This window comes from Carex rostrata, chromosome 32 (genome assembly GCF_964058835.1).
Source record: "Carex rostrata chromosome 32, lpCarRost1.2, whole genome shotgun sequence".
NCBI lineage: Eukaryota > Viridiplantae > Streptophyta > Magnoliopsida > Poales > Cyperaceae > Carex > Carex rostrata.
The window spans coordinates 4,245,219-4,266,597 of NC_135949.1; the positions used below are offsets into that span (position 1 = coordinate 4,245,219).

The 21,379-nt window shown below is 33.3% G+C and overlaps 2 protein-coding genes across 2 annotated transcripts; both read right to left on the reverse strand.

The window, feature by feature from the left end:
* Window positions 1-353: 353 nt before the first annotated feature.
* On the reverse strand, window positions 354-2,499 carry LOC144547831 (uncharacterized). The gene is made up of 4 exons (XM_078296514.1): window positions 2,087-2,499; window positions 1,612-1,762; window positions 1,185-1,355; window positions 354-542 (listed from the first exon to the last, which is right to left on the reverse strand). The coding sequence occupies exons 1-4, from the start codon at window positions 2,497-2,499 to the stop codon at window positions 354-356; spliced, it is 924 nt and encodes a 307-aa protein (XP_078152640.1).
* Window positions 2,500-12,549: 10,050 nt separating this feature from the next.
* LOC144547891 (anthranilate O-methyltransferase 3-like) lies at window positions 12,550-15,207 on the reverse strand. The gene is made up of 4 exons (XM_078296571.1): window positions 15,000-15,207; window positions 14,324-14,728; window positions 13,638-13,922; window positions 12,550-13,063 (listed from the first exon to the last, which is right to left on the reverse strand). The coding sequence occupies exons 1-4, from the start codon at window positions 15,072-15,074 to the stop codon at window positions 12,704-12,706; spliced, it is 1,125 nt and encodes a 374-aa protein (XP_078152697.1). The 5' UTR covers window positions 15,075-15,207; the 3' UTR covers window positions 12,550-12,703.
* Window positions 15,208-21,379: the final 6,172 nt, after the last annotated feature.

Here is a 21,379-nt window from a genome sequence, read left to right on the forward strand (position 1 = left end):
CAGACATTCATAATGGCTGAAATCTAGCTATCCTTTGTCAGCATAAGTTGAAAGATTGAAATAGCACTCAAATGTGAAATTTAAAAGCGAAACTTCAATTGAGTAAAATCAGCAGAAATTCATATCAGTTGGTTTAGAATTTTGTCTAAAAGAAAAAATAAAAGCATTTGTCATATCAAATTGCATGCATTCGAAATTGAGTCAAACTTTACATAACAGTGAGCCACAAACAAAAACATTTGTAGCATGTTTCAACAGTCAACGCAACACATGGATATTTAACACCAACTAAAATAATCAATAAAAACAAAGCAATGAAATTGAGACTTCATTTAGCTTGAAGTTATGTAAAGTTAGGAGCTACAAGCTTGCCTCTTAGAGAAACACTCCTTACAAAGCAACTTGATGACTTCTTTACGATTCTCTTTCATATGAAGATTGCTGAAATAAGCATTGCATTTATTACCATCAGCATTACACGGTAGCTTTGATTTCCATCCTTTCCTTTTCTTCCGTCGTTCATTATAAATGAACATGGGAACCTAATATAAAAAAAACACATTTTATAATTATATAGTCAGTAGCAATATACTATAGAATCTGAATAGGCAAAATATATATATAAAAAAAGATGCAATTGAATCCAACTAAAAGTTCTAGGGTCATTTGAACAATTAAATATAAAAAAAGATTGACAATTCAAAATAATGCGTTCAGGAATTATTTCAAACTTTCATAGAGAAACTAAAATGAAAAAAAAATGAGAATAATTAAAACACAAAACAGTAAATAAAAAAATTGTGAATTGAAAGAAGTACAAGGTCGAGAACAACCGACGGAGGTTTTAGCCAAAATTATATGGGCTATATTGAATAAAATCATGTATTGTCATCCTCCCAACTATATCCTAGTTGCTATTTGAAAAATAAATAAATAAGAGTTCAATCCCAGCCATACCACTACGCCAAATTGAGATTATTGCAACAGATAAATAATATGATGAATTATCAATTATGTTGCTTCCATAACTAAAATGTTAGTTTTAGCTTGTATTTATAATTATAAAGTTTGATCCCTTTTTGTGTTGATTATTTTCGTCAAAGAATCAACAAACATTTATATGATATCACATATAATGAAAAATTCTAAGCATATAGTTCACAAAAATAAAAGAGATTATGCACCTCATGATTCAAAGTAACAGATTCCAGAGCAGGACAATTATGGAGCATCGTGACGACGGCTTCTAAATTGTACTCATGAAAGCAAAGGGTCACATCCAAGTTCTTTAAATTAGAAAAATGTTGCACATCTTTTCCTATTTTCGACAAAATAGGAATTGGATAGTTCTCAGGCTGTAGAAATAAAAAAAAAAAAATGTCAAGTATATTCAAATAACAGCATCAATTGTACCATACATTACGAAGTAAGCATATAAAATTGTCATACCGAATTCATATGCATATCTGACATATCATAACACATCACTTTTAATTTAAAAAATACTCATAGGTTCAAACTCACATACCTAACAAATTAAGAGGTGCAGAAAGAAAACATGACTGACATGTGCAAAAAAAGAATAATAATTAAGAAGGTAAAATTTATTACCTTGCTCTCTCTTATATGCAGGCTTAACTCTTCCACATGTGAGATACAATTCAGCAGCCGAGCAACAACACTAACATCTCTCTCACAAAGCTCGTTAAAGTTAATCACAACTTTTCTCAACAAAGGAACTTCTACACGAATGGTAGACAAACTTTGAAAGGCATGAAAAGTTTTCAAATGAAGTAACTCCAATGAAGGAAGAGATAACACTAAATTATCAAGTTTTGGAGTGAAGTTAATAATCAGTTTGAGATTTTTTATTGTGCTGGAGAAAAGGCTAAGCCCAATCATGCCTTGCATATTAAGATGTAAATCTTCCAAGGAACATAATTCAGAGATAAGTTGGTTCAGTTTGGTCGGGTCGGCCATATTTAATTCAAGGGAAAGACATCTCAGGCAGGTTAAATTGGCTCCAGAAGGAAAAATAAAATTTTTAAAATTTACACGACAAGGCCAACAATCAAGGGAGAGGCACCTAAGAGAGTTAATGGTGAAGATAATAGGAAGGATAGGTACTATATCTGACAAATAGAAACCCTGAATGGTGAGGTGGCGCAAATTGAGAGAGTGGGCCTTGGCAAGCAAGGAAGAAAGAATTGATAAATTTTGTTTACATGACCACATATTTAGTTTCAAGCTGAGAAGGGGGTGGGAGGCATTGCGATCAAGAAGCGCACGCTTCGCCATGAAAAGAAACCTTTTATATTGGGGTTGGGGAAGGAGGAGGAAGTTGAGATTTAGGGAAGGAGAAGCCTCCCAGAGGTGGTGGAAGCGTCGACATAGGACGGAGGTGCGAGCGGCACTGTCTGTACGAAGATGTGAGATGATTGTGAGGAGCAAATCATCAGGAAGATTAGAGAGGCGATCGATTTCGCCCATGTTCGCCATGGCAACCGTTGGAGTAACGGCGAGAGATTAATATGTTTTAATGATATGCTTCAGCAGCTGAGGAGAGTCAATTTTTGTGATTGGAAGGAGCATGGACCAAGATAAATTTAGACTACTAAGATAAATTTAGCCTGCTAAGATTTCACTAAATAATGGCGCATGGATGTCTTTTGGAAATTCACATATTTATGACCGGCTTTTTTTATTTATGTTTTTGTAAAGAAAATTTCAAATTTTTGTTACAGTGTTGTTGTTGTTGTTGTTACCCGTAACTGAGTATAAGTTTTTCACGTGAAATTATTTTATTTTTTAAAATGACGCAGTTTTATCTCTGTCAACATTGTTATTTTTTTTAGTTTAAATAATCTTTTCAACTAAATCAATTTTGCACGTGCAAGTGCTAATTAAATGGCTCTATAGGAGCTCTGTTAATTAAGTATCAACATGTAATTAATTAAGCTATTTTAGTCATTGTTATCAAATAGCTCTTTTTTTTATTAGTAAATGTAGTTGGTGCACACACCGGATACATTTGGGTTTTTGAGGCACTAACTATATTTACTTAAACTAATTAAAAAGGGAGAAGAATTTAGGATACAAAGAATAACCGCCATGACATTAATTATATGTCGATCCTCAACTTACAGAAATAATATTTTAGAAATTAAAATATTAGCACGCAAATTTGAAATATCATAATCGGAAAATATAAGAAAACTTTCTTCTTAAAATTAAAATATAGTTTAGAATTAATTGATCTTTATTGGACTATTTTAGTAGCATATACAACATAAAATTAAGTTTCTATTTTTTTTTTTGAAAACTATATATGTTCATATAATTACTATATATGCTACATTACTTCAAATACATTTTATAATTTTATTTGGGAAAATTTCCTCTATGCCACCTCAAAACTTGGAAAATACCAAATTGCCACCCCAAAATTCAAAATTTCCTATTTGCCACTCTAAAATCATCAAATTTACCCTATTGCCACATTTTTACATCTGATATATGTTTTTCCTTAAAATTATACTGAAAAGTGTTATATAAAAAACGTATTTTCATATTTCCCATTTTACCCTTCAATTCAACAAAGAAAATTATGAAATTGATTCTCCAGTCCAACAGATCCCTTCGCCTCTATCTCTCTCGTTCTTCTGCCTCTCTTTCACTGCGTCGCGGCAACCAGTCTAGGGTGCATCAACCCTGTCAAAAAGTACTCCAAATCCTGGCGCATTGCTCCTCTTGCATGCATCCTCGCCCCTATCTTCGTCTGTTCTGCGCCTCTCCGATACTGCATCAGACTTGAATCGCTCCTTTTTGTTTGCTCTGCGCTGTGTCATTTCCCTGGACTTGGTTGTCAACGTTCCCTTGAAACCCAGATGGGATGCCTGAGTCACCTTCTATCGAGTAAGTACTGAAATTAGGAAACTTGTGAAATCATAATCAAGAAATTTATAAAATCGATTTTTTGAAATTTGAGTAATTTATCTTGGAAGGCATCTAAACTACTCGATATATTGGAAATTACCAGGTTATTGCACTCCTTATTGGGAATTACCAGTAAAAAGTTTCATGGTTTAGAAGTAATTACAGTAGTATATAATTAGTAAAAGGTTATCAATTAGTAATTCATGGTTTAGAAGTATATGAATCTGGTTACTCTCAACCATCAATTAGTAAAAGGTTATCACTTGTCTATGTTGTTAATTGGATAGCTGAAGATTTATAGGAGTAAACAGGGATGAGCTGACATCTATAATCCCACATTGGTACTTTTTTAATTTATTTTTTTGTTTGTGTCGGCAAAATGAGATACATTTGAAGTACAAGTGTTCTGTGTTGATGCTTATAGTAGGTTCATGTTTTTTCTTATATTTGATGAAGCCAACAGAGGTACTGTTTTTCAATTTTAGGTTAAGAAGTTGTTGTTAAAACTGCGAGAAGTACAAGCATAAGAGCAACAGAAAATGCATAGCATAACTAGAATTGTACTATCGGACAGCTAACAAAAACCTTCAAGTGATTCATCGATGGCTTGTGTTGTGAAATTTAGGGGTATTTATTTTGAACTAATTGTCACGCAAATACTTTAAATTTATAAACCTAAAAACACAAAGTAGATTAAATTGCAAGCGCACAATCTATCATTGTAGTAATGAGGTATCGATCCAAAGACTAAGGCAATTGTAATTTTACTTAAACTAAATTAAAACAAAATAAATTGCAAGTAATTAAAAGGCGGGGGGGGGGGGGGGGGGGGGGGTTGTTGCAAGTAACTAAATGTGGGTTCAATACCCAAAACAGTTGGTTTGTAACAAGAAACTAAATTAAATTCAAATGAAAAAGGTGTTTGTAAATCAAGATAACGAGGTCTAGAGGCTTTTGGTCTACAATCACTTGATCAATCTATTTACCTTTGGAGTTCTCTAAATTCATGTCATGTCTTGATGAGAATTCCAACTAGGTTGGTCTATTTCTAGTTCCTACAATGAAGATTATTTCTATACAATGAAGGTGTTTCTTCTTTATCATACACCCTTAATGCTAAAGTACTGTCACTACCCTAACAAGGTCGATTACCAAAACACAAATCATGCATGACTCACAAAGATATAAAATAAAATCAAACATCAAGCCAAAACAATCATTACAAAGAGAACATCCCAAGTAAATAAACTAACACAAATTCATACTATAACCTAAGTCCTTAGAGAGGAAATTAGCCTCTCATGGATGCAAAATCAATAACATAAATGATAGAAAACAAGACATGCATACAAGTAAAATCAAGTAAATAACAAGAAAAATAGAGTACACCAATTCCCAAGCTCTTCGATCCTTTGTGCAAACTCCTCGAAATTCGTCAAGTTCTTCGATCCTTCGTGCCTTTGATTCACTTGAGGGATGAGATGGATAAAGAAGGTGATTAAGGTTTCAATGGAGAGAATGATGGTGTGTTAGATGATTCTCCAGATGGCTGTCTCATGTCTTATATAACAAAATTCGTGACTTGGGGAATAATTAGGCGCAATATGAAAGTGAATCGGGTGAAGATCTAGAAATAAATGCACAAAACTTGCTAAAATCCTGTCTGGTACGGCCCAGGGTGTGTCCTGGTAAGGCCGCAGAGTTGGCTGCGCTATGAGGGAAATAGGGAGTGTGCGGGCAGGGGAGACCGCACCTTCACCTGCAAAAGCTCTCTGACTTTTGGGGTGTTGTTCAGCTGAGGAGTGTGGGCAGCAGTGCAGGCAAGGGTGGCCGCATAAGAGGCCGCACCAATGAGCTGTGCTTCATACTGTGAAGTTCTGAGAGGTGTGCGGGTCGGCCAGGCTGCACCTTAGCCGCACAACCTCTCTAACTTGGCTATTTTTGTTCCTTTTCGATTGAGGTTTCTTCCAAAGTGGATACGGTGGCACCAAGTGCCCCAGAGACCATTTCAAAGCTTGCAAATGCTCCAAAACTACAAATAAAATGAGCAAACGGCAGTAACTTGGTTCTTGATGTATTTATAAGCTAAATTATGCTAAATTAACCTAAATGCATGGAAATTGGTCAAGTTATCAATACAAAACCCTAGGTAAAAGTATACCTAATTTATGCTCATCAGCTTGCGACCACTGGACCACACCTCAAATGGTGTCTTATTCTCAACCGCCTTCGTAGGACACCAGTTTAACAAGTATACCGCTGTGTATGTCACCTTAGTCCAAAATATCATTGGCAAGCCCTTCTCATTCATCATGGTTCTCACTATTTCCACAATTGTTCGATTCTTCCTTTCGACAACTCCATTTTGTTCTAGTGTAAAACCGACTGTCAATTGTCTTTCTAGGTCGATATCCTCACAAAATTTCTCAAACTCCTTAGAGTTGTACTCACCACCTATATCACTTCTCAACTTTTTAATGAGTTAGGCTAATATGACATTGGTGTTATTTGAAACTAAATAACACCACATCTTAAACCCTTAGATCTGCTTTAAGATTCGTAATATCCGCTTTTACTGTTCAAGCACTTTATTTTGTACGAATCTTAAAGCAGATCTAAGGGTTTAAGATTTGGTGTTATTTAGTTTCAAATAACACCAATGTCATATTAGCCTAACTCCTTTTTAATCAATCGGCCACTTTGCCTTTCAACCATGCTTTGAAACTTTTTTAAAAATGGAAAAGCCTTTGATTTTTGTCTCAAAAAATATACACAATACATTCTTGAAAAATCATCAAAAAAGTGATAAAGTACCTATTTCCACCATGCGAGGTTGTCTTCATAGGACCGCATACATCGATATGAACAAGCCCTAACGGTTCTTTTGCCCTCCATACCTTCTCTTTTGCAAATGACTCTCGGTGTATTTTACCAAGAGCGCAAGCTTCATATATATCACATTTTTCTTCTATGTATGGCAATCCATTCACCATAGTCTTGTTACTTAATAATTTTAGGCTTTCAAAATTAACATGTCCAAACCTTTTGTGCCACAACCAAGATAAATCTTCTACACCAGCTTTCAAGGCAACACTTTTTTCAGGTTTGAGTGTAAGTGGAAAGTTTCTATTTTTCTCCATTTTCACTACCACCATCAATTCTCTCTTTTTCTCCTTTTTGTCATAAATTTTGCACCATTCATCCTCAAAGTGAACTGCATGCCCATGCTCAATTAATTGCCCAATACTTAATAAATTTTGTACTAAATCTAGGATAGGCAACACATCATGAATTAACATTTTACCTTTCTTTGAAGAAACGACAATCGTGCCCTTTCCCTTTGACTTCACAACCGCACATGTGATTGCTACATTCTTGGCAGTCGTGTCAAACTTACAAAATATCGACTCATCTCCGATCATGTGATTGCTACACTCGCTATCAACATACTGTTGGGTTTTGATCGGTTCAAACCCATTGATTTAGATTAACAGCGGAAGTGTGTAAAACAAAATTTTACGGTTAAATTAAGCTAAGAATTAAACGAGGTATGTCAGGAAACTTTCCAAGGCGGTCCACCTTCAGTATTCCTTCGGCATCAAAACCTCATTTAATTCATTTACAGATCTACTCCACAATTGATTTTCTAAAGCATTAAATCTATTTACAAATTAAATAGATTAATATAACAATTTATACCTTGTTTCCAAATCTCAGTTGGAATGCAGACCGAGCGAGTAGAGCATCACCAGGGAAGGAATCGACTCGCAGTATCACACGTGTGATACCTCTATTGGTTATCCACCAGGACTAACCGGAGAGCGATTTATTTCTTTTGCCAGAAATACCGTAAACCGCAGAATTCTGCAAAAACACTATTCACCGAAACCGTAATCGAGAAAGAGAGAAAATAGAAACTCGAATCGATCAGACAAATCAGATACGATATATGTGAATTAGTGAAATCTCTCTTTCACCTCACCCCTCTATTTATAGGAAAATGAGGAGGTTGGCAAAAGACCAAAATACCCCCAACATTTGGCCTAATTACAAGGCATGCCATTTTGTGGCGGTTTAGAGATGAAAAGCTCAAATTTGATTTTGCTTCAATATTTGGCCGAAATCAATTTGTTTTATTTTTCCTTGGCCGACATGCACATGTATTTAATTTATATATATATATATATATATATATATATATATATATATATATATATATATATATATATATATATATATATATATATATATATATATATATATATAGAGTTAGGCTGGGGTGCTATGGATAGCATAGAGGCCTCTATGCTACGGCTCAATATTCGAGTTTTCAAAATCCAAACGGTCGATCCGAACCGTTCATCTTATTCTCCATATTAATATTTGCTTGGAGACCAAATTTTACATTTTTCTGAATTTTTTTACTATTTATTAACTATTTTACAAAATTGTTGATCCAACGGTGGCTGCACAAAACAGTAAAACCGTTGGATTAGCGATTTTCAAAGTGACTTAATAAATAGTAAAAAAATTCAGAAAATTATAAAATTTGGTCTCCAAGCAGATATTAATATGGAGAATAAGATGAACGGTTCGGATCGACCGTTTGGATTTTGAAAACTTGAATATTGAGCCGTAGCACGGGAGGCCACTATGCTATCCATAGCACCCCAGCCTAACTCTATATATATATATATATATATATTGATTTTTAGATTTAATTTTTAATTAAGGTTTTAATTTGTTAATGGTTGTTAGCTCAAAATTCAAAATCATAATTAATATTTAAAATCTAAATCAAATATGTATAATTGTTCTAAACAATTATATTTCTCACGGTTCGATTTCGGTTGTTGTTCGGTAACTTTTATACAACGTAACGTGTACGTTTATAAATTAACCGTTGTTTCTGCTTGTCAATTTTATATGACATTTATAATTTAATTATATCACGTATAATTAATTATAACCATCTTAATATTAATTATAATCAATTTATAATTAATCAGTAAGATTCTCCGAGTAGCTCCTATATGGTGTGACCCAATAGGATCTGTGTTATGTTGGTAAATAGAGTTAAAACTGTTTTAACTTCTATAATCATAGGAGGCATCTGGCAGTATACACTATGACCATCCAATTACACAGATGATGATGTACTGTACAATATCACGATCCAGTAAACAATTTACTTGTGTCAGTTCTTCTGTCTCATAGCTATCAGATCAGTTTTAAGGTAGATGTGTGTCATTCTTGCTAACTGTATCTTTTCTTGATCTTGAGTAGATTATCAAATATAATTACTCTTGTAATTATACCGCATGCAGATAATCTAACTCTACCAAGGGGCCCAGTGATGCTATAGCTCGTATAGAGATACGAGGGACAAATAGTATTCTTGGCAGACTATCACTTCCTCAACTAAGCTATACATATGGAAATGCTACCGTTATGACTGCTTTTTACGGACAGCGTTAGATAACACTTACTCATATATATTTCTTAGTGGGAACGATAAATACCTCATACTGTAGAACTTGACACTGAATGAAAACATTAATGACACGAACACAATTCTATTTAATGTTTCATTCGGGGTCTGTCAAATACCATGTTCCTAGAACATGTATCTATGTGATTAAAATGACATCTCGTGTCAGGTGGTTTGTAAAACTTAACCATATTTTAATCCACATACTAACCTTATAGCGGTAATTAGTGTTCCTGCTAATTACCTTGGTCAGTGACCTTTTAAGAGTATATATCATCTATATTATGAAGTTTCACAATTTCAGTCATGAACTCGAAATGATCCACAAATGCAATAATACTCAAGGCAACAAAATGATATATATAAATAAACATTCAATTCATGAACAAAGCTTTATGATAATTTATCGTATTATTGACTTCTAGATTATTACAAACTAACACATACCACACATCTTCATTTTTTTCAACTGTCGATTGGCATGCATAAAATGTGCTTTCAACACCTTCTTTATCACTGTTTTCCTCCTTCGCATAATTTGCATTCTCTTTATTTTTCAATCTACAATTTTTCTCAACATGGCCAAAATGGTAACATTGAGGCTTTCCCTTATTCCAACAATTTTTTTCTATATGACCCAGTTTCTTAAAAAATTACAAGTTCGAGTTTCTCTACTTTTATCACCATGGAACATATCATCTTTAGTTACATTTTGGCTAGATGACTCTTTTAAATTAATTTTTGATTGGAAAGCACTTTCTAGAAAAGAGTCACTAGGTTTATTTAACCTTTTCTCCTGCATTTCAAGAGAATCCATTAGGTCTTGTACACTAAGAGTAGAGAGATCTTTAGTTTCTTCAATAACGGCCGCAATATAATTAAACTTGGAAGAGAGAGTAATTAAAATTTTCTCACAAACCGATTTATCGGTTAAGTTTTCACCCAACTTTTAATTTGATTCATCAACTCAATCACCTTAGAAAAATACTCTTTTAATGTCTCTTTCTCCTTCACACTACTACAGAAATGGTCATTGTACACCGATTTGGCAATTTTATATAAAAACCACGTAGAAATTGTAATTTTTTAGAAGCCTAAAATATCTATGGGATCTCTACACGGATATTTATTAAAGCATCAGTGTAGAAAGCCATGAGAGAGCTACACGGACATTTATTAGAAAATGTACAAGGCTTATTGTTTAAATAATATTGTAGAAAGCCATGAGAGAACTACAGGATATTTAATTGAAGAACTACGAAGAAAGGAAGGAATTGTACACGGGTGTTTGTTTAAATAACAGTGTAGAAAGCTTGTGAGAGCTACACAGACGTTTAATAAAGAGCTGTGTAGAAAGGTAGACATTGTACACGGTTATATGTTTAAATAACAGTGTGGAAAGCCTTGAGAAAGCTACACGGACGTTTAATAAAGAGTCATGTAGAAAGGTTATTTTAGGGTTTTGGTTTATATATAAGGCCTTCTCCTTCTAGCGCAGTTTTGATCAATTAATATACTCTCCCTCTCACGGTTAACAATTGGGTGGAGATTTAGGTTATCAATTATTTCGGATTGCAAATCTATTAAGATGAGCTACTATTTTTGGAGCTCATATATGAAGATGAGCGGTCTGATATAATTGATAACCTACATCTCGAATTCTCATGTGAATTGCTTCATTTTCCCAATTAATTGGTCGATTTGTTGGAAGTTAATTTGTATTTCTCCAAGACTACTTAGGTTAATGTAACTAAACAAAAGTCTGAATAATTAATCAGACTTTTTGTTTAGTTACATTAGCCTAAGTAGTCTTTTGGTTAGTTCCTTGCATGTCCATCTGCTGATATGAGTTAAAAGTGCCAAGAGGATTTACAGAGGGTAATATGAAGATGCATGCATTTTATTAATAGCAATTGATATTTTCATATTACCCCCTGTAAACCCTATTGGCACTTTTCATTATATTAATAGCAATTTATATTTTCATATTGTGCTTACTCTGTTTTGAAAATTCTTTGAAAACATCGAAAAATTGGCTAGCAAAATTGGAGGCTAGCCAAAAAAAAAATTTGAAAAAAAAGACAATTCTATACGGCCGTTTATATAAAAGTCCGTGTAGAAAGAGTAATTCTACACGGCTATTTATATAAAAGTCCGTGTAGCTCTCTCCAGGATTTCTACATGGATTTATAGAAAAATATCAGTGTAGAAATGTTATTTTAGGATTTTGTAACATATAAAAGGCCTTCTTCCAGCGCTGTTTTGATCAATTAATACTCTCTCTCTGTATTAAATGTTGGTCTGATTTATGCGCAAGGATCGAGGCCAGATCTAAGATTTTTGAAGTTAATTTGCATTTCTCCTCTCTATCTTGCTTGCTAAGGTTAGTCATATATATTTTTTTTTTTTCTTTCTCTAATTTTCTGTTACTTATTATTGCTTATTTAGGTCAATTGTTAATTAATGCATGCATGCTTGATTTGTTTAGATAATGTAAATAATTAGTGTATTGTGGTCCAATAACCGTCTTATTGATATTTTTAGGTCCATGCTCATTCAAAATTAATCCAATAGGTATTAATTTTGGATAGTCTCCCGTTTGTGACTGCTCTTTGAATATTGTGTCTTATTTAGGATGTGAACACATATTAGTGGGATTTAATTAGTGTTTGAGAAAAGTTCGACAGTATTTCTCCCTATTGCTCCTACGAGTATGTAGTTTTTATGCATACTTGGGAAGTTAAGGGGAAATGCTGCCGAATTTTTCTCAAATACTAATTAAATATCGCTAATATGTGTTCACATATGAGGCATAATATTCAAAGAGTAGGTTAGGATTGTGGGCATTATGGAATTTGCAATAATGGACAATTAACCTGCCCTGCAGGAATCTTGGAAAATTATTTCAAGCTGGTTGATAACCGGCGAGCGGAGCTTGGTTGTTCTGCAGTTACTAATATAACTTGTGAAGATGTAAACAATCACCGTCTATTAGACCTTAAAGATGTAACTTATTTCAATAATGCTGACAATGTTGCATTTAACTCAACTGATGAGGAGACTTGCGAAAGGGCATCTCAAAAAAAAAATTGTAATTTGTATGAGAGTTGAAAATATTAATATAGCACGGAAATTTTTGTTGCCTTTATTTTCCTTACTCTTTCTTTCTTCCACTAAATATAAAATATAAAACAAATTAAACAACACAAGGCCTGGAATAGGCCAACACTTTTAACAAACTTTGTTCAGAAAACATTTTTGTCGGATTTAGGTCTATTATTTTCTCTTCAGTGAGAGAGCTAAAACAGAAACATTTAGCTTCTCCTTGAGTAGGTGCTTCGCAACATTAATGGCAAATCTTGAGAACAAGTCATCGACTATAGCGCTACCAAAATGGCATGCAATCATCGGCTCTAACACAGACCGCATGACCTTTGCAATATTTGTGCCGCTTTGGACATTGTCGAACTCAGCATCGTCATCCAAATCGTTAAATGGGTCGAAGTTCGACACAAATGTTTTAAAGGAGATAATTTCAAAGAGCCCTTGTAAGGTTATGATTGCCACCACTTCTTCAGCAGAAGGCGCATAAAAAGGTATATTGAAAGTGTCCAACTTTTCCTCTTCCATGATTCCCTTAAAATGTAAAGAAATGCACAATGAAATACTGAAATGGGAGATGTTTTTAATTTGTGAGACATAAGTTTCTATATTTTCTATTCTCATTAATATTCTAAGTTTCAAGATTCTAATTATTCTTGTTGAATTTTACTAGTGATGTACTAATTATCTACAAATTTTGTCAACCAAGTTCAAGAGTTGCTTGGGTCGACATGAATACGTACATCATGTTTGTTAACCTGGAATTTAACTTGTCTTGTATAAATACAATATTCAAACATGAACTAATTAAAACATGTTTGCATGCACCAATCTTTATGAAGAACAACAAGATAGATTGTTCAAGGATTTGTTTGAGTGGTAAACTATTAATTATAAAGTACAAAAAAAATATAAAATTTGTTCTCCAAACATATTTTATTATGAAGATCATGTTGAGCAGTTCAGATCGACTGTTTGGACTTTACAAATGGAAATAATGATGTGGAGTATAATTGGATCACAAAACCATGATGCACTTGAACCCTCCTAATTTTAATTGACAATTTTGTAAAGAATTTTAAATGCACTATAGGTTTTTTGCTAATACCTCTCGGACCATTGAATCCAGTGACTCACTAACTATTTCGAAGAGTATGCTTCGGCGGCTTTGCTTTCCATCCAATATGTCCTTTTCATTCCTTACCGCAAATGACAGCAGCATCTGACCACAAGGTACGAGCTCATCGAAGCGGAGCTTGAGAAAGTGCGAGAAGTCCCTATGGAATTGTTCCTGATATAGTTGCACCACAACAGGTGGGCTTGTTCTTCCAATGTATATGTTTCCTTTGTTTAGAGGCATACCATTTCTATTGTCTTCTATCTCTTTAGGTACCTACACATATTTATATTTTTATATACATATGTATTAATTATATTATATAAGAAAATTCGTTATAATATTATAGAACTGTATGACTAAGAAAGGACTTCAGTTATATATATATATAATAGATGACTTCCGACTCAGATATATAATAAGTTTGCAGTTATCACTCAAACTTGATATACTCTCTATCTAAATAACTTAATTAAAACATATCTATAAGTTTTACTTTTAACAATATTTTTTAAATATATGTAATTATGTTTCACAAAAAATGGAATGTACCATAAAAAGTTAAATATATGGTAGAATTATCTTCAGTAGTTCAGTATAATCCTGATCTCATTATCTTGTTCCTTGTGTTACTATTTAACAAAAAGAAAACTGTTCAGAAAAGGTTATGTATATACCTGCGAAATCCACGTGATGGAATAAGAGGAATGGAAAACGTGAACACTATGGCGAGGAAAAAGTCGACCGTAGAAAGATCCGGGCATGCCCGCAACAAAATGGGGAACAATAATAGCATCTTTCTCTGCCATTAATGTCTGATCAACATGATCAAGCGACTGAAAGATGCTGTTGAAATCGTTATTGGGAAGGTCGTTTAAGAAGAACTGAATCTCAGGAGCCTGCTGTCCCACCTGCAAACATTGATTGCCAATGATTTTTATCACTTCTGACAACACGGAAAATGTATTCGGGCCCGAAGAGCAGCCAAGATCGGCCACCACCATCTTCTCAGGAAGTAGATTTTTGTATATTTCTTTGACAGCTTCCTTGAGCATAGGCTTGGACATTAGTATTGCCTTCTCCTGATAATATAATAACACATGTTATTTATTTGATATATCCATAAACAATAACAGCATGAGAGATTGTTAATCAGGTTCTTTTTTTTGGCGTTAAACTATAACACATTATATATATATACTTCTTATATCCATAAACAATAACAGCATTAAAATATTATGTATACTTGATACACTTAATCCTATTGTACATATTTTAGGAAACAGAAAAGTTTTTTTTTTTTTTGCCTTTAATAGATCTAATAAAATTGCAGTTGCCAAAAAAACCCCCCACCTGCAACTTGCTATTAGCAGCATAACTTGTTTCACCGCTTCCGCCAACCATGCAAAGAACTTTTGCTACCTCCATGCTCCGGACTCTTTTTCGTGTTCTCTTTCTCTTTAGTTACAATGCATATGCGTCTGTGCAAAGGTACTACTTATATGCAAATCTCAACATAGTCAAATGCCATATTACTTATCTAAGATGGTAGGTGAGGTTATCGACACTTCTAGAACTTTTGAATTTTCAATGACAAAGAAACTTTTGTAATAAAAACAAACACCCGTGATAGTTCATTATATTAAAATTGCTATAACAGAGAAAGCCTTAAACTCTGTAAATTCATTACTTGGTGAAGTTCGGTGGCTTAACCAAACAGTAAAATTAGAAGCTACCGTTGGATCAGCGATTTTCAAAGTGGCTTAATAAATAGTAAAAAAATTCCAAAAAATGTAAAATTTGGTCTCCAAGCACATTTTAATATGGATAACACATCTAACGGTTCGGATCGATCATTTGGACTTTAAAAATCGGAAAATGACTTGGTTGCACGGGAGACGTGGTGCAAACGTTTTGATATTAGCCCCCTCTCTCTCTATATATATATATATATATCACGCTGGTTCTAGTAATGACACCCGTTCCATGATGCTTTTATTAAAAACATGTCCATATTGATAGGCCACAAATCAATTGTTTAATTTGATATTAAAAAATTCAAGTGTGTTACCTTCTAACAAAATTTCATTACAATTTGTAATATTTACAAACTTAATAGTTAAAATGAAAATCTCATATCAAATTAATTTAATTCTGTTTTTCTTTAACCTATATTTTTAAGGAAATTTGATATCCACTCTTCGATTCTTCCTGAATTCTCTCCTATTAATCTTAATTCTGATTATGTTACACCCCAGATTTTTACCATCCGGAGCGTGATTATATAAGCATCTTCACACTTTTCTTTAGCCCGTCAACCTACGTCGCCAACAAAAATGAAAACAAAATAACAAAATGGAGTCAGCTACAAAGCTCAGTAACCGGTTATTTAACGACGCGCTTCTCTACAATTGACTTAATTTAACAACTATTCAATTAGACCGGATTAATCCACACAAATACATATCAAATTATGCACGCATATTTAACCAGCAATAGCACGTCGGTCTAGGTTATCCATAAAACATGTCACATCATATTCTCACACGTGTAATCCCTGTCACAGGCGATTCCCACATTCTCATAACACAATTCCTTTAATCCGCCAATCCAATGAGAAATCCATCCAACATTGGAAGGCCGCCAACCCACTGGAAAATTCATCCAACAGTGAGAGGCTACAATCACATATCAAATTCCAACCTCAGACCCGCTATCCCATTAAATATGTCATCATAATCCAATATGCAATACCAATATTCAAATCAATCATACAAAATGAAAACACAGATTATAGAGAAGTCCGGTTACCTGATAGCGATATCTTCGGAATTAGAGATCAAAATCACTAACGTCGGAATTCGAATTGGAAATTGACAATAATTATTTGTGTCAGTTTCTTTCTTTCTTTTTCATTTTTTTTTTTACTCGGATATCGAACAGAGAGAAAGAAGACGAAAGTGTCTTAAATATAAAATAGAGAGAGAAAAGAACCGCCTCTATTGATTCTGTTACTTTAATATGTATATATAACAAAGGTCTAAATCAAAACGGTGCCTTAATTGAAGAGGTTTATCAGGAGTCGAAACAAAACTGCTCCGAAACCGTGAATTTAAGATATTTATTAAATAAAAGGGTAATTATAATTTCCCCCACCTATCCATCCCCCATTTCATCTCCCAACTAACTTTCTATTTTAACTATAACTATAACTACTATTTCTAACAACATTTTATTTCTTTCCTCTTTCTCTCTTTCTCTTCCACACCCCACCTCCTCCTCCGCCTCCGTTTTTCCTTCGATAAGCTCCCCTCCCTCTCCCACCTCGAAATGGTAAATACAATAAGCTCCCTCCCCCTTACACTTTCGCCTCGATTTTTTCTCTCTATGCCTACTACTCCTGCTCCAGCGAACGTTATGCCGGAGATCATCCGTCACTCCATCCCAATCAAGCACGCCTCTGCCAGGAATGAATACGTCAACGTATATGAATGAATACTTCATTGTGTATGAATGAATACTTCATTGTGTATGAATGAATACTTCATTGTGTATGAATGAATACTTCATTGTGTATGAATGAATACTTCATTGTGTATGAATGAATACTTCATTGTGTATGAATAAATACTTCATTGTGTATGAATGAATACTAGAGCACGTCTCTACCAGGTCAGATCCGTCACTGTCGATCGTATCAAAATAATTTTGTATATGTATATGCAATTAATCACTTTCATGTTTATATTCTCCTTCCTCATGAAGTAGCGAGTTTTGCAAAGAACAAAGCTTTATTAATGGTGAATTAGGCCACTGCGTATTAAATAAATGACATAAAAACAAATTTTGAAAAAAAAAATAGAGATATATGAATGAATACATTATGTCTTAGAATGAATACTTCAATGTGTATAAATGAATACTTAATATCTTAGGTATGAATACTTGCGTGACAAGATATTAATACTTGTGCAACGGACAACTCGAAAGTATGTCATCATGGATCTCATTTGAAAGATAAAATTGTATAGAAAACGTTCGTGGTTTTAGATTTGCAAAATTCTTCACAGATCGTCATAAATATTGGTTAGATTGAACGGAGAAAAAAAACCACCTCTAAAAACGTGTAAAATATGGATGAGTGATGTGTCCAGTTTTTATATTTGCACTTGCACGATGAGGATGAATACTTTCTCGATAAGGATGAATACTTGTACAACGGAGAACTCGAAAGTATGTCATCATGGATCTCATTTTAAAGATAAAATTATGTCAAAAACATTTGTGGTTTTAGATTTGCAAAATTTCTCACCAATTGTCAGAAATATTGATTAGATTGAATGAAGAAAAAAAATTTCACCTCTAAAAACGTGTCCATTTTTTTTTAAATACTTGATATATTAGGTATGAATACTTGATGTGTTATAGATGAATACTTGATGCATTATAGATGAATACTAGCGCGTCAGTTGTAAAATCTTTCAAATATTATGTGGTCCCCACATAGTAAGTGGTCCCCCTAAGTAGTTAGTAGTTATTGAAGTAGTTAATGACTGGGGGATGAAATGGGGGATTGTTACGGGGGATAGCTAGGTGGTCCCTAAATAAAAATTGTTATCATATAATATGGAGAATAAAATAAGAGGTTTGCGTCTCTTCAATTAATCTTTCCTTAAACAGACGGTTATATAATAAGAAATTTGTTGAATGGTTTAATTAGATATTATAAATTCATATTAGTCTTTAACTTTATAAAATATTATAATTAAAAAATATATATTTCAAATGTCCTAATTCGGTTGAATTTTGTTTATAAAGAAAATATATGTCATATTTATATTTTTACCAAATGTTTCCAAAAAATATATATATATATAACCTTTATTATATTTTGAAAAAGTTTTATAACTATAAATAATAATAATTCAAATTTTTGGGATATTACAGATTATAACTCAAATGATTTGATTAGAGTTGAACCCTCTCCTCTCTGTTTTGCATCGGAATAAAAAGGAAAGAAAAAACGTTCAATCCCTTCCACGGAAAATGAGTCATTTTTATTTATTCTCGTTTTTCCATTTAGTCTCATTGTTATTAAATTCCAATCAACCGCTAGATATTGCAGAGCTATCATTAGTCATTTTTTATGGTTGTGGCTAAGAAACAACAATTCCGAATTATCTGGGTTGCAGTTCCAAGTCATGCATAGGGCTATAAATGAACTTCAATCGAACAAATTAATTGAAGTCAATCAAATCATGAACTACGGATTATTTTGGCAGCCACTGATAGTTTATGCATTAGTTTCATTTTACCTTTTACCTTTCATGAATTCACACTAATAAATTATGGTCCAGTCCAAAATTCCCTTACCTTTTACGTTGTTGTGATTAAAATCACGGCATGAACCTAGTCAAATCGAACTTATTTTCATGAGTAAAACTAGGGTGTGACATGCTCACCAATAAAGTTTGGTGAGCATAACTCCAAAAGTATATCAGATCGATGTCAAATACCGAATTCAAACCGTTGAAATCCATGTACTTCATGAGTGATGCATATACATGCAAAATTTTGAAAGTTTCGAGTTTATTTGCTACACGGTCAAGTGGTCAAAGAAATAATAAAAATTGAATATATAAAATAACTTATAAATTAACTTATAAAATGTTCATTTCTTTGACCACTTGACCGTGTAGCAAATAAACTCGAAACTTTCAAAATTTTGCATGTATGTGCATCACTCATGAAGTACATGGATTTCAACGGTTTGGATTCGGCATTTGACGTCGATCCGATATACTTTTGGAGTTATGCTCACCAACCTTTCTTGGTAAGCATGTCACACCCTAGCTTTACTCTATTTTCATTGTTAATTTGTTAAAGCATTTTTCTATTATAAGTTACCATATATTAATAACTTGGAGCTCTAATATAAATTTAGTTCCTGCATTATTAAAGATTGATGGTTGTAGCCATTTTGCATTATTTGACATTCGAATCTAAATAGTTAAAGAACTAATTTCGAACGAACTATACAAAGTTTGAGTTTGAGATTGAATAAAATTCGAACCGAGCTGGTTTGATTTGTTTCAGAACGGACTAATTTCGAATCAAATTAATTACGAACTTTTTTTAATCAAACTCAAGTCGAATCACAAACTACGAACTTCCTGTGCAGCTGTAGTCATGCACGATAGAGATGCAATATGCACTTAAGGACGGTGTTTAACACAATTCGGATAACTCTATTTGAATTTGATATATATATTTTGACTAGTTTCTTAACTATCCTAATTTCTAAATTTTATCCAAACACAGATCACGTGAACTTAAGTTTCAAACCATTAATTGTTTGAAAAGTAGTTAGACAAAGCCAAACGTAATACATGCCTTGAATTTGAAAAGTAATCGGAAAATGTAATATTTTCTCATGTATAAGCAGTCCACGGATTTAATTATAATCAAATATATGACATTGAAAAGGTTTGGAAAATTTGTGAAGGTCCCACGTACTTCTATTAATTTGGCTTTAAATAAAAGAAAAGTAATTGTTTGAAAAGTTGTTAGACAGAGCCAAACATAATATTCGGTCATATATATATATGCAGGGGGCCCACTTGTTATAACCCGTAGTTTTAATTATTGTTAAATAATTATAAACATGATTAATAGTAATTTTAAACAAATTATTGATAATAAAATCTGAACAAATAAAAAATTTATACTAAGATTTAATGATCTAAATTTTACTAATGAATTTATTAAATGAACAATTATAAAATTATAACCAGTAACTGATGAAATGAAAATTTAGTGGATCGAAGCATATTAAGAACTAGAAATATTTGAACAATAAATATCAATTATATAGAACATGAAAGATTATAGTCTAAAATCTTAAATTTATTTAATTAGACTAACGCTAAAAATTTACAACCAATTAAATTTTAGTTAATTAAAATAATAAATTGAAAATTTTATAGCATGCTATAGGAACAAAAAAAAAACATAAGACTACAATTTATTAAATTAAAAAGAAACTTAGCAAATAGGATTTTCATAAATGAAATGCAAATTGCGTAGATTGGATGTGATTAATTGTAACCGCATTAAATTAGACATATCTAAATATGTGCTTTTGCAAATTTGTGAAAAATCTGAACCGTTCATTTGATTCTACACGAATCTCAAAGCCTCCCCTCTTTATTCTTCCTTGGATCCACTAGTCCCCTCCATTTCTTGCTACTCCCTGGAGAGAAAGTGCCTTTCCTCAAAACTCCATTCTAAAAAAATTTCGGGTCCGCACCAAAAATATTAATTGATTGATTATTTTCAAAAGCATTCTCCTTCCGTCGGCCCACAGAGAGCCCCAAATCCATTCTCTTTTCTGTCGCTAACTCGCGCACCCCACACCGACCTTGGGCTGCTAATGGGTCAATATTCGGCCCAAATCGTAACCGATTCAGAAATTTGAACCGCATGATCGAATCCTGTCCGAACTGAATGGGTATAGGAAAAGTCCAAGCCCCGTCCAAACCAATCTCAATATGAGAAGCCCGGGCCCTGTCCATTATGAAACGGGCCTTGTCCGTTTCAATTGAAGTCTGGGCCCGGTCCATTATGAAACGGGCCTTGTCCGTTTGAATTAAAGTCTGGGCCCGATCGGTTTATTCCCGAACAAATTTGGAAGTTTATGTGACTATCTCCGACTACCCATTTTGGAAGTTTGG